Source organism: Haemaphysalis longicornis, unplaced genomic scaffold (assembly GCF_048455015.1).
Source record: "Haemaphysalis longicornis isolate Haplotype H1 unplaced genomic scaffold, Haemaphysalis longicornis Haplotype H1 scaffold_10, whole genome shotgun sequence".
Classification (NCBI taxonomy): domain Eukaryota; kingdom Metazoa; phylum Arthropoda; class Arachnida; order Ixodida; family Ixodidae; genus Haemaphysalis; species Haemaphysalis longicornis.
Window position 1 is genome coordinate 73,553,467 of NW_027526204.1, and position 13,243 is coordinate 73,566,709.

Consider the following 13,243-nt stretch of genomic DNA (forward strand, 5'->3'; position numbering starts at 1 on the left):
AAGTGGTGTTCACAAGTGACTAAGTTCACATTGCATGCTTTGGAGGTGTTCTGTTCATTTTAAAATATCGCAAGGTTAGAGTGAAGCGTCAAGTGTTTTCTGCGCATCTTGTGCGCTGCTGAGAGCGAGTGTCAAAACGCAAGTGTCGGCCGCGGAGTACGCTGTTCCGGCTGCAGGGCATTTAACATGATGTTGCTTTGAATTCATAAAAGTCAATTTGTTTCGATCCTGCTGAAAATCGCAACATTACGTGCAGTCTGTTGTAGAAGATGGCCACGAAGTCTTAAACACGTCATAGTGTAATTCCGGCTCCACAGCCACAGGCCGCTGTCTTATCCGAAATAAAATTTAAAGAATGTTCTCACATTTATCTACAAATAGCACCTGTAACAACTGCCAATGCGTGCAATAGCGAATTAGTATTTACTTTAGTTCACGTCCGCATCTGTGTATATTCCTGTCAATGAAATGAAGACCCCAGTCAAAATTAATTGCATATTTTATTCCTGTCCAACCATGATAGTTTCCTGCCCGTAAGCTTGCCTAGTTCAATAAGTTTGTGCTGCCATTGTAATGACACTGTCAAGGTCGAGAACGGTCCTATAAATTACATTTGGAGATGTGGTAAATATGTTTTAATAACACCTTGCTTCGCCGTAACAAATGTCGGAACTTCAAGCAAGCCGAAAATTGGCGTCCGAAAAAAAATTATCGCTGCTTGAGAATATAATTCAAAGGTGTCAAAAGGACAGAGTAGTCGCAACAATCAGCGTTAAAACACAAAAAGAGGGGGTCTACTCCTAAGGTTGAGCGATTTGTCGTGTCTTCAAGGATAATACTTCGTTTCGGATCCCGGTACTTATTACGGACAAAATCGCTACAGTTAAATTTCACAAGTTGCCTGCAGCAGGGCGGATGCTACACTGCTTTCAACAAATCCGACCAACGAGTGCATATAACTCAGAGTGACATTCTACGGAGGTCGGGTGAAGAAAAGCGACAATAAACGTTGGGGCCTCCTAGAAAGGACAGTTCTGTCCCTCGCTGGGCCGGTGAAAAGCCTTTTATAGGCAGGTGGAACCCTTCTCGTCAAGCCGCGTACCTTCTGCCCTGCTACTTGGAGCTTGTGAAATGAACTGTATAAGATTATATTTTTGGCACTTGTTGACTTGAACTCGCAGTGTGCTCACATCAGTCTCCAGGTTGCTGTTTCACGAAAAAGCATGTATGTTTTATGTCCAATAACACTGCGTCTTTATCTGAACGTTTTTCAGGACTTCACAGTTCTACCAAATTCGGAGCGATTTACTCATATAGCAAATTGGGCGGGGTCGTGCGCGTGGGGCAATTGCAGCCGCTCCAGTCTGGTCCTCGGAGCCGAGCGACACGGACGCCGTCCAGGGCAAGAACCTGTACCTTCCGTGTGGCGCCGTGGGCTACCCGAAGCCCAACGTGGCCTGGAAGATCCAGCTGGGTGAGCGCACTTTTTCAGCTCCTCTGGGTTCTGTGGTTAGATTCCTTTGACTGCTCCCCAGCACGGTATGCGGTTGTCAAATGAGCAGCGAATAAAGGACTTTGCCGCGACTGTTGAACAAAGGACCGAACTTCGTACACCTGAATTTGGTTCTCCTAAAAGTAAAAACAGTCGTGACTTTGGGATGTCGACATCAAGTGTGACGGTATACCAGAGATATTAGGGACAACTGATGAAATGAATGATTTGAGGTTATGAAATGATAGTGTAGTCGAAAGTCTAATGAGTCAAACCTCTGATGTCACTAATCCTCCTACGCATAGCATTCGTATCCTCGGCGAATGGCTTAGCTTTTTTTGTAGAGGTCTGTAAGCCTGTCTGTCGTAATTCCAGCAGAATTCATGATAGCTAGAAACTTTGGTTGCCAGTCGAACTCGATCACTCAATACGAATGGGTACGAGCATTGAAATTGAAAGCTGCGAAGCATCAAAATTTAATCTGGCCGAACGAGCTCTTCGCGCTTAAATTTAGGGCACATTCATTTTATAGCAGTAAGAATGGTGGGGTAAACAGTGGAAGTTACGAAAGTACACGTAAACACAGAGGTGCTGATGCGTACTTCTACTGCGCGCGCTATGCTTGTTTTAGCTGCGAAGCAGTGCGGCGCTTTGGGGTTGACTCAGACGACTCTGGCCGATAGGCGTAAGCGACAGTGTCTTGCGTGAACATATTTGTCGAGCGAACACCATGGTTCACGATACGATTATTTTTTCTCTTAACAAAACAAGCCAGGTGCAAATACGGTCAAAAACAAAGTAAAGGCCGAAAACGCGCGGCGCAGTATGGTAGCGCCATCTAGGAGGACTGGCGATAAACAAGGGTGCGCAGTCGGCTGGCGAGCCTAATGGCGCACTAGATTTCACTTGGAAGACCTGTTTTTGTGACGTCAGTGCAGACGTCACGAAAACACGATTTGGCGGAAGAATCAAAATTATAACTTAACTTGATTAATTTCTCAGCGAATAAAGCATCGTTTGCTGCGGGGAAAGCGCTTGGGGCACTATAAATCACGAAATCTTTCGAATAAAACAAACTTGTATTTTGCTTTCACGGCCCTTTCACGAGGATGACTAACGTGCAACTGATAATATAATGTGGATTCGTATGTCACCTGCCACTCGGTGACCCGCGGCTGGCAAAATGACGTTGGCAATGGTAAGTAAAAAAAAAAAAAAAAACCTTCTCCTCCTCCTTGTAGGCAACCGAGAGTTCGTACCTTTACACGCCGTTGGTCGCCAGCGCATTTTCGACAACGGCACACTTGTGGTAACCTCAGTTGAGACACAAGACGCCGGCGTCTACCGCTGCGAGGTTAGCAACGGCATCGAGCCTTCGCTCGGCAAGACGGTCACTGTTTCCGTGCACGGTAAGTCACGAAGATGCACTCGATGTCTTTCGCTTTAAAAATCTCCGCGCGCAGCTGTTTCACGTGGCCCCTTTTGTTAGTGGAAGGGTGTATAGACTTGAGTTATTCAGTGGAGACGTGTTTGGACACTTCTACGAAGCTGACATGCAGTCAGCAAAAGCTTCACCTGCTATGCTAGTGGTTCCTTGAAGTAATTAAACAAAAGCAGTTCGCCTGCCCATCAGGAAACTAGAAGACGCTTTGATAATACTATCCCATGGAATCAGGCGGGTCGATTCACTCGCTGTTTTAGAACAAACCAAAAGGGGTCGCAAGCACCTAAGTCTAAGAGCACCGGAATTCGGGGACGTACAGCTGTCAAAGACTATCGTTGACTTCTCGAAAAGCTTTCTCTGAGGGAAAAAACGCAAGGTGGCAGCGTTCATTGCTTCAAATCTTCAAAAGGAACGGGGCGGCCTTCTACCTTGCAGCGAATTGCTTAGTCGGTAGTACAAGGAGCGATTCTTAAACTAATAAACTCCGACTACTGTCGTAGTGCTAAGTGAAACAGTAACATTACAACATTCACTCAAGGAAGTAGAGGCCTGCCGTACAGTAGTCTGAGCGATTCTTAAACTACAAATTCCGACCACTGTGGTAGTTCTAAGTGAAACAGTAACATTACAGCACTCACTCAAGAAAGTAGAGGCCTGCCGTAGGTAGTCTGCTTGCCGAGGCCACCGCTGGGCTATTCTTTGTGCCAAGGATATTTTTAAGGCTCCCTCGTCTGTTCTGCTGCCGCCGAGGTCATCCTCGTAATCGCTTGGTCGGCAAATACTTCAGCGCGCTGACTTGTGACACGTGTACCACTCACCGTGGTCGTTCCTTGTAACTGCTTCGCGTGCAGTGCCGCCAACCATCGCTAAGGGCTCCAGCGACGTGTCCGTGAAGCGAGGTGACATTGCCAAGATTGCCTGTGACGTCACGGGAGAGCTTCCCCTGGTGGTGACCTGGGAGAAAGACGACAGCCCGCTGATTCCTTCCACCGAAAGGTATGCTCGTATTCTCTAGCCTCCTTTACCGGTTAAGATGGTACGAAAAGCTTGTAGCTATTGTTAGTTTAGTTTAATAGAAAAAAACGAAAAATTAACGCTTCCAGTGCCGAATATATCACCAGTTATAAATCAAATGAATGACACTGTAGGCGTAGCTAGAAGTATTATAATCAGGTACAAGTTAAGATCGGCAACGGGAGTTGCCGCTCTGCCTAATCACCCCAGCCGGATGTTACTCCGCGCGGCGCAAGTAGTGCGTTGCTGGGAATATTTTGAACAAAGCACGAGCCGTTTCCGTATTTTTTTTGGACTTAATTGCTTATAAACGATTGCAGCGACGACAAACAAACTACTTGAGAAAAAGTAGTCGATATCATACATTCATAGCAATGTCACTTTTAAAACGCGCGCGCCCGTTGACATCCGGGTCCGTCGCTTAGGCGGAGTGATACCGTACATAAGCTATTGCCGTTCTTAAAGGAGCCATGAAGCGAAAATACAACTTTGTTTAATTTGAAAGAACTAGGATTCAGTATCTCACTCTGCCCCATTACAGCCACAAAAGGTGTTTTTTAACGAAAAAAAAAGCAAGAAGTATTTAAAAGCTCTCAAATTTTGCGCCACAGTGACGTGTTATGAGCAAGAATGACGTCATACGGGCCAACAATAAAACATAATTTTCAGTGCGTTAACTGCACGTTAGCATTCAAGTGATGCGGTCAATTGGAACTAGAGGCCCCATTACACACGTCCAGTCATGTGTCGTCGCGACAGGTCAGTTAGGCGGCCGCCAATCGCGCAAACAAGGTTTCGTGACGTCATAGTAAAGTTATGGGAAATTGGCTAGGGGGTCGCGACTGCTTCACACGTTTTCTTTAATATCTCCGTTATTTGTTCGAATATTGCGATGATATTGGAATCATTGTTATCGGGACTAAGCAGTCTTTCTAATAAACCCAACTTGTATTTTGTCTACATGGCTCCTTTAACTTGTTCACGAGTATAGCGAACGGCATCTACGCCGCTCGTAGTATCAGTCCGGCGCGAATAATTTAACCAAAATGTCTACAGTCGAACACGGATATATCGAACTCCAAGGGGATCGCGAAAGAATTCGATATATCGATAATTCGATATATAAAATACGCCTATCTGAAGATTATCTGACAACTCCGCACATCACTGAGAGTTTTCTGAAGTCGGGGAAAACGGTAGTTTACCGTTTTGACCCTCAAAGCACGGAAAATCCGAACCGCAGCATGATGACCACCGCACTTTATTTATCATTGAAATGTCTTTGAGCTTCGCTTGTTTTGTTTTTTTTCTGCGTCGCAAAGTTCGCCAAATTGTCTTCAAGATTACAAACACGCACAAATGCGAAAATCAATGCTGTGTACTATGCCATAACAGAGGCGAATAACGCTGACGTAACCTCGGCTGCAGTAGGCGGTTGGGGACGTTGTCAGGCACTGAGTGCCGTTATCTTCAGTATCCGAACCGAACACCTCCCCCATCTGGAGGCGTGCAACGAAGTCGCTTTGCACCCGACACGCTCCGGAATAGCCGGGGCGGGTTGTGCTGCATTCGCCCTTACGTCAATGTTGATGCGTGCATCGCCATCAAAACTACTGCGAGGAATTCCGAACGCCTTATCAACCAACATCTTTTCAGCAGCCTGCACCCGACGAATTCCCGCCTTCGTTGCTCCGAAATGGATGCCTTGACAAAGCAAACATACAAAGCCGCATCGGTCCCCCTACACGAGCCACCAAACAGCTCAAACACAGAAAAAGAGTGCCTCCGGTCAATTTCTTTTGCTCCTTTATGTCCTTTCGCCCCAACCACTATCGGCGTTCTAGCTATCATGGAGCTGCCCCTCGTGCTAGCGTGAATACAGCTGTTGAAGGCCATCGAAGCGACATAATGCCGCGGACGCCGCCTCTGTCTCACCAAGCCAGGCAGCTCCTGCGATGAGTCAACATTATCATCAACTCCACCCCATCAGAGGAAGCAAACTTTCAGGGGCACCTTCGGCGCGGAATTCGATATATCGAATTTGCCCATGATCAGGAGTTCGATATACGCGTACAACAGTCCTATACTTTTGCATGGGATTTTCAAGGGGATGTTTGCACTGTTCGATATAGACAATAATTCGATATATCCGTGTTCGATATATGCGTGTTCAACTGTATAATATGATGGCTGTTACGTAACATGTACGCTGCTGGAACAGTCATGGTCGCATCTTATTATGCGCAGCTTGAGTGCTGTGTATGGCGCAGCCTACAGCGCGACTTGGACATAGTGATGACCCCTCCCAGCCGTTTCATTGCGGAAACAGGAATATTTAGCTAACCAACTATCAACCTGATGCGTCTGGCAAACGGGTTACAGCATTATGCCATCGTTTGGAACACGTTTCCTGCATATGTTTCAAATCTCCCGCAATGTTTCGTCTCACCAGTGGCGCCATCTTAACACTAGCGCCTGAAATCGAGGGCTTCTGTGGGCAGATTTCTCGTTCTGCGTTGCGGCCGTATTTCCTGCCCGGCGTGGCGGTGTAATAAACGTTTTTAAATACAATAACCTTTCTTGGGCTAGTTAAACGCCAAAATTTTGGCCTGTCTGTATGTCTGTCTGTGCAAAAAGAAATTATTACAATCCACATATCAGGGTGCAGCGACTAGTGGTAACAGCGCTGCTCTAAAAACAGAAAAAAAAAACAATCAGTGTCCAAGTTTTCGGGGCATTCAACACTCTGCACAACAAATGTCTCTAGTGATGAAACAAGCTACTGCAAAATCTATCCACAGAAAGTTCACAGTAGTTCTGTTTGTGACTCATTCAGCCGCCCGGCCAAAGTGAAACAGAAGCTGCGCAATGGTCTTTTATACCCACAGTTAAATCTAAACGTCTAAGACCGGTGTCAGGGTCCATACTTCTCAGCACCGTTGAACAAGAACAAGACATTACAATAATTAGGGCGGAAAATCAATACATAAGTGATATTAGCAATGTTCCTTTATTTAAAAAAAATCATGGATGCTTGGTATAGCGAATGAAATACTACATCAACTCCACAAAAAAAATTCACTCCATCGCCTGCTGTTGCCCGCGCTACTTTAGCTCCGGGCCGCAATTTTAAGAAATGAAACGGCAACAGTAACGAAATGTTCTACTATATAGGCTGCGCGTTCCGCTTGGAACGCTCGTGGAGTAGGACAACGTGGTTCTAAAACGTTGGAGCATGATGCCTCGATTCACGCGCGTCTCCGCCGTACGGCAGCGCTGGCACCGAGGCACCCGAACAGTGGAACGCGGTAAATTTGAACTGACTTGAGCAAACCTCTAGCGTGTTATCTTGGGAGGAACGAGACGGAAGAGGAACAGCATGAGAAGTGAGCGGGAAAGAGAAGGGAGGCATTTACTTGCAAGGAGGCATTTACTTGCATTTGCAACTAAAGGAGCTATCACTATAATGCAGTAGTAGTAGTATAATGCAGGGGTGGGACAGCTGCGTCAAATCCGTTATTATGATACAGTCCTCCGCCAGGCTGCACCAAAATCTCGGAACTGCGGCTAGCCGCGTCAAAACAGCTTTGGAAGTCAAGACTTTTCTCGCGTACGGCAGTTTCAGTTTCAAATAAAATCCGTATACATTTACATAACACTGTCAGCGGCTACACTCATGAAATTTTCTGTCACCGACGTTCGCAAGATTTCACTCTACGTTTTGCACAAACATCTTCACTCCCTAGAGTCGAAGTGCCGTACATTTTTCGTCCGCTCAACCGTGACGTGGTTATCTCACCCCCGCCTTATTAGTCACGTTTGGTTCTCGTCTCGCCTGGACAGATACTAGAGAGTTTTAGCAGTCCGTCTGTTCCGTCGGGTACGTAGTTACCGTGTTGACCGGGACTCGTCTGGGCACTTGTGCATTCGTCGCGGTAGGGGGATTAGTTCATTAGTTCCGCGGGCCGGCCCTCGCCATGCCCGAACCGGTGGGGTGCGCCTCCTCGCCCTTCCGCGCGCGCATGCGCAGTCGGGTCCCGGTAATCACGGTAACTACGTACACGACGGAACAGGCGGACTGCTAAAACTCTACTATTCCCGTTCGGTGCTACGCGCTACGGAGTGGCGGTGCGCGTATTTCTACTGGCAAAAAGGTAGCATGCATGTCTGTTGCGTTGCTCTGTGTCGGTAGAAACTTCATCGGTAGAAGCATCAGTCGGTAAAAACTTATATAAAGACTCCCAGCCATGCTATAGAGATGTGTGCGAGGCTAATTACGAAGACAAGGTGCGATTAATCGCGTTAACAAAGTCGTTAATTGCGTCGGGATCACACCGGACGGCCTGTGGTCTTTCTGACACGGCCACCCGGCACTCGTGATTTCCCGCTGCCGGGTCCGACGGCTCAAGTGGAACAACAAGAAAGAAAGCCGTTACGTAACAAGTGTGGAGCAACGCAAAAATGAGCGGACGCAGCAAGAAGCGTCGTTTGGCCCTTGCGCCACCAATTAAGGGCTGACATGTGTCTTGTGTCCGTGGTGTCGCAAGTACGCCCACTCTTCAAACGTTTTTGTTTAATTAAGCGACATCCTTTCGCGTATAAATAGTGCGTATTGACTACGTTTTGTGGATTATATTGTTTAACACCTAAATGTAGTTGTTCCGCAGTGAAAGGACAGCATTCACGCGCATGCGCATCAGAAGAAGCTGCCTGATGTCACTTCATAAGCAAAGCGCTCTACGCAAGCACTTTCGTGCTGAGTTATTGTATTTGTCTCAATCGGCCCTTTCGATTGCGCCGCGACTCACCTTAAATCATTGCATCGCTGTGCAGGAAATGAGGTTGTTTTCTATACATCGGACACGCTGTCTTGACTGCGATCCCGACCACATAATTCAGTTCTGACGACCGGTAGCTACTGCGGCCGTGCAGGTCGCTTACAAGTTGGCGCGCCGGGGTTAATTCGAAGGCTTCCAAAATGCCCAAATGGCTCAAGACAGAAAAAAAGTTGTTTAGGATCACTAAGCATATTTAGCATATAACGCGAAATGAATTTTCTTCTTTGCTGTTGGGGAAAGGGGGGGGGGGGTTACGTTTATTGACGCGGATACTTCCGATGTCGGCGCTAAGCCTACAATCTCAACATCGGGTTGACTCCAGCTATCCCTGTTGCTGCGACACTGCATCGGTAAACGCTAGTCGGCCAACTGAGATTGCGGGCGGTTTTATTTTGCTCTCTTTTTTTTTTCTGACGCACACACACGAAAACGTACATCGCAGCCAATGCAAAGTAAGCGCGCGCAAAGGGTTAGCTGCTTTAGGGACGCTTACTGCAGACGCCAGGCGGGGGCGCCTTTTGTGGGCGCTAGCTACGTACGTGCTTTCACGAACTTGCCCAAGTAACGCTTTCGAGTAAAAAAAAAAAGCTTGCGATGCGGCGACAGGCCGTGACGCAGACACACCCGCAAATACAACGAATGCTGCGCGGTCGCGTGCTTCCCTGTGGCGTCGTTCGAGGCCTAACAACGGCAAACGCAGCCCAAAAGCTACCAAGGGTATTTTTTCGACCGCCAGAACGTTTTCCGGCGGGGTGGAATTCTCATGCGGTCTCGCGCGATTGGCTGCGCGCGCGAGAACGTCACAGATAACTGCACTCGGAGCCAACCCCAGAAGACCGCGTCAGAATTTATTCTTTTAGGGGCGAAGCTCCTTAAGTCATGGGTCTGTCCATCCCTTGTGTCTCGTGGTACGTGACCGCCGCATGCTTTCGGAGATGTCGCAAAGTGGGCCGCGTTGCACGCGCAAGAACCGGCTGCAACCGGCAGCGCAAACTCGGCACCGGGAGCGCGAGCTTGTCTGTGTTCGCCAACGGAGGCGCGAGCGCACGTGCACTGCGAGGGGGAGATCACGCAAGAGATCACGCCACGAACGCAGGCAGTCGTTCTCGGAGATCGAACGAGACGCAAGGACCTTTGCTCGTTTCCTCTCGTCTTGTTCGGGCACAAGTTCGCCCTAAATAAAAGTTTTTTCTTTACCGTTGTGTCCCATCCTACGTGACAAATTGTGGTGGAGGTGCGGGGTAGTACTCGATGGCGCGGGGTCTTTCACCAGGTCTGGGCCTGGGAGCATTGACTCCGAAAATAAAAGTTGATTTGTACAATGTACGCACACAGTCTTACGTCTTTCTTAACGATGTAATGGGCGAACTTTCACGGGAGAGTTACGGTTACCGATGATCTCCCCCTCTCGAGCTTCGCCGCACTTATCATCATTCATTCCGTGGATATGGCGTGATTTTTTTTTTGTATGGAAAGTTCTGACACCTAGAACAATACGGCCCCAGCATGGCAGAAAACACGACATACAAAGTACATAGTAAATTGAAGGAAAGAGAAGCGGCTTGAGATATAATACGGTCGTTTATTTATTATTTTTTAAAATTCTAGCGAGAGTGAATTCCTCCACCGGTTGCCTGTCGGACGCACTCTGCGTTATTTTGAAACTTGTGTTTCGGGACCGTTCGACTTTTTTTTTAATATGCGGTGCTGAGGTTGATTGTGATGGTAAGGTTGGTGAGTAATGTTTCGCAGGCAAATCTGTGTTGCTGGCTTCACCGCAGCGAATATATATTTGTAGTGAAGCAACTTTTAAAGGCAAAGCGGTGATTTTCTAGGCGTACGGCATTTCAGTAAGAACATCATGACTGTGCTCGCACCAAACATCTGAAATGTATAACACCTTCTAGTCCACATGTGACACAGCAACATGTGACACAGACTTATGTGACACAGCAACATTTAATTGGTGTGCCGCGTGGATATCCCTGGGTCTGTCGACATTAGTCGCATTTATTTTCCCAGCTGCGCGGAAACTTCGCTTGAGATAACCGATGCCACGTGGGCAGTTTTCTTTGAGCAGATGGACTGCGCGTGGTGATCAAAATCAGTAATTTGTCGCGAACAAGTCACAAAGCGAGGAATTAGAACAGCTGCAAGTGCTGCATATATTTTACTGAATGCCCTTGTACCACTTTGCATGAAGTGCTAGGGCAGGCCGTGTGCCACTTTTGCGATAATTTCGGCGCCGCCCCTTCTCCATCAAGACTCTCGGATGAGCCAAATTTTTCTTAATTAGGGCTCTAATTGCGGCCACAGATCACAGCATTCGCTGAAGCGGTCTGGCGTGGCAGTGAGCGTGTCGTGGTCGACGGCTTGTCAGAGTGCAATTGTGTCAGCGGCCTATAGCCTCACAGATTGTATGTACCTTTGATTGTGAGAGTGCTACTATTGAACAGCTGGATACTTAGCCACTACCACTGAGCAAGAATAAGACAGGAAGGGAAACGAACCTTCTTAGTGCGGCCAGATAATGTCATAACCGCTCGTCATGTGTTAAGGCAGCCGCATCTGCCGCAGGTGAAGAAACTCCGCGAGCGCCGCGATCGGCATTTCACTGCACAGCCACGGAATGAATTGCGGCCACTATCATTTCGTTCATCAGATGCCGCTACCCTCTCCTTCATCATCGGAGCTACGAAGCTTTGCAGTCGCCTTCGTTTTCATTGTGACATCTGGTCACTCGCCCGCGCTTGCCGAAGTGGTCCGTTTCGCCTCCTATATATTCTTGCTCCGTGGCCACTACCCACAGACTGGCTGCTTGTTTATTTAGTCAACCCCATCGCGTTGGCATCGCTGTTACACCAGCTTGCAAAAATGGTTAACCCTTATTTACTGTATGTTTGTAAGAAGGATTCGCGGAAGCACCAGTGGAAAAAGTACAAGTTTGTCCTTTACAAGTGTCTGTGTGCTCCCGTGAACAGCGGCTATATGTGCTTTGGGGGTGGAATTGGCTGTGCTGTCAGAAAGAGTATTTTTTGGCTTTAAAGAGGGCAACTGCTTTGAAAAGGGCTATTGTTTATTCTCAAGACAAGTCACCCCGACCTTTCAGGCAATGACGCCAGTGGCCGCAAGGCCAGGGCCACGAAGACGGGGCTGGAGGCGTTGGGGCAGTTTCGATACTGCTCTAAGATCGCTTTCCACAGTTTCATATCTCAGAGCTGAAAACTCTACATGTGGTGTTGTTTAGAATAGGCCTAATAAGCAGCTTTCTTGGCGCCCTATGATGCACAGTTTAATCCCGACCTTACAAAGCCCAGAGAGCCGGCACAAACCTTTGTGAAATCGGAAATTTTGTGAAACACTGGAACGTGTGACCATCTCTAGTAAACATATATTCCCTGGCAAAGAAGTTGGTTATTCGACCTTGTGCGCAGTTTGTAAACGAAGGCACTATATTGCTAACTCCTTTCACTGCTAAATTTGTCACAAATACATTGAACGTAATGTGTAACTGTCAAAGCACAAGAATTCGTTCGTAAAATCCTATTTTCCAAGATTCTGTTTCTGTTTTACATTCAACTTACTCAACTCAGAACCACAAGCTTTTCCAGGGAACTTATGCTTGATAATGTAATTAGTTCTCACATTTTTCTCTTTGTGCATAAAAGGTGCGTACATAACTGTGACGAAGTGCCTTTTGGTTGCTCGTAACGTGAGCTATAATTTTTCATGTGCTCCTGTACAGGTATGAGACCCACGAAGAGGTTACACAGACCGGCATCCAGTCTGTGCTGGTCATCCACAATACAGTCAAGAAGGACGCTTCACAGTATGTCTGCATCGCCAAGAATGACTACGGGAAAACAAGGGACATCTTCAGGCTTGCTGTCCTTGGTATGTGTCCACAACTGTTTTAAATTGATATGCGTAAATGGCGGTTGCCTGCAGGAATCCGAAAAGGACACCATATACCAGGTGTTCTATGTTAGTTCCTGACCATGGACGTTAGAATTTAAGGTGGGAGTTCCTTGTAGATTACTAACCAAAGGCTGCTGGCCAAATGTTGGGAAGGCGAAACGCTTCGAATATAAAATGCTTTCGTGTTTTATTGCTTTGGATTTCCCGTGTGTAAACATATTCTTGGAGGGTGTATGCTTTGTCCACACTTACTGGCCTTTGCTTTACTGTGCACTGTTTTCCAGCATGAGCAAGCATCCAAGCTTCATTTCAGCTCATCGACTCATGTTGGCAATATGGGAGCCATGACACATAATGCTTTTCAGAAAAGCATGATGCACTAGCTAAAAGAATGAAACATAGCTTGAGGTAGCTTTACTGAAGCTTAAAAGAAGCTTACTGAAGCTTAAAATTGGTCAGGTTTAGTGAGCGAAGCCTCTACTTTCCTAGCTTATAAACATCTGTGCAAGGGCTATACCCGGCATTTTCCAGCAAGGA

General features: G+C 47.2%; 1 protein-coding gene across 22 annotated transcripts in view; it reads left to right on the forward strand.

The window, feature by feature from the left end:
- Positions 1 to 13,243, forward strand: part of LOC144158759 (cell adhesion molecule Dscam1-like) — a 207,011-nt gene that overhangs the window by 163,996 nt on the left and 29,772 nt on the right. For all 22 annotated transcript variants that reach the window (XM_077689859.1, XM_077689858.1, XM_077689857.1 and 19 more), the window contains 4 exons: positions 1,355 to 1,474; positions 2,734 to 2,901; positions 3,788 to 3,932; positions 12,534 to 12,682. In XM_077689859.1, coding sequence (XP_077545985.1) covers positions 1,355 to 1,474; positions 2,734 to 2,901; positions 3,788 to 3,932; positions 12,534 to 12,682 — 582 coding nt within the window. The remainder of the gene's footprint in view (positions 1 to 1,354; positions 1,475 to 2,733; positions 2,902 to 3,787; positions 3,933 to 12,533; positions 12,683 to 13,243) is intronic.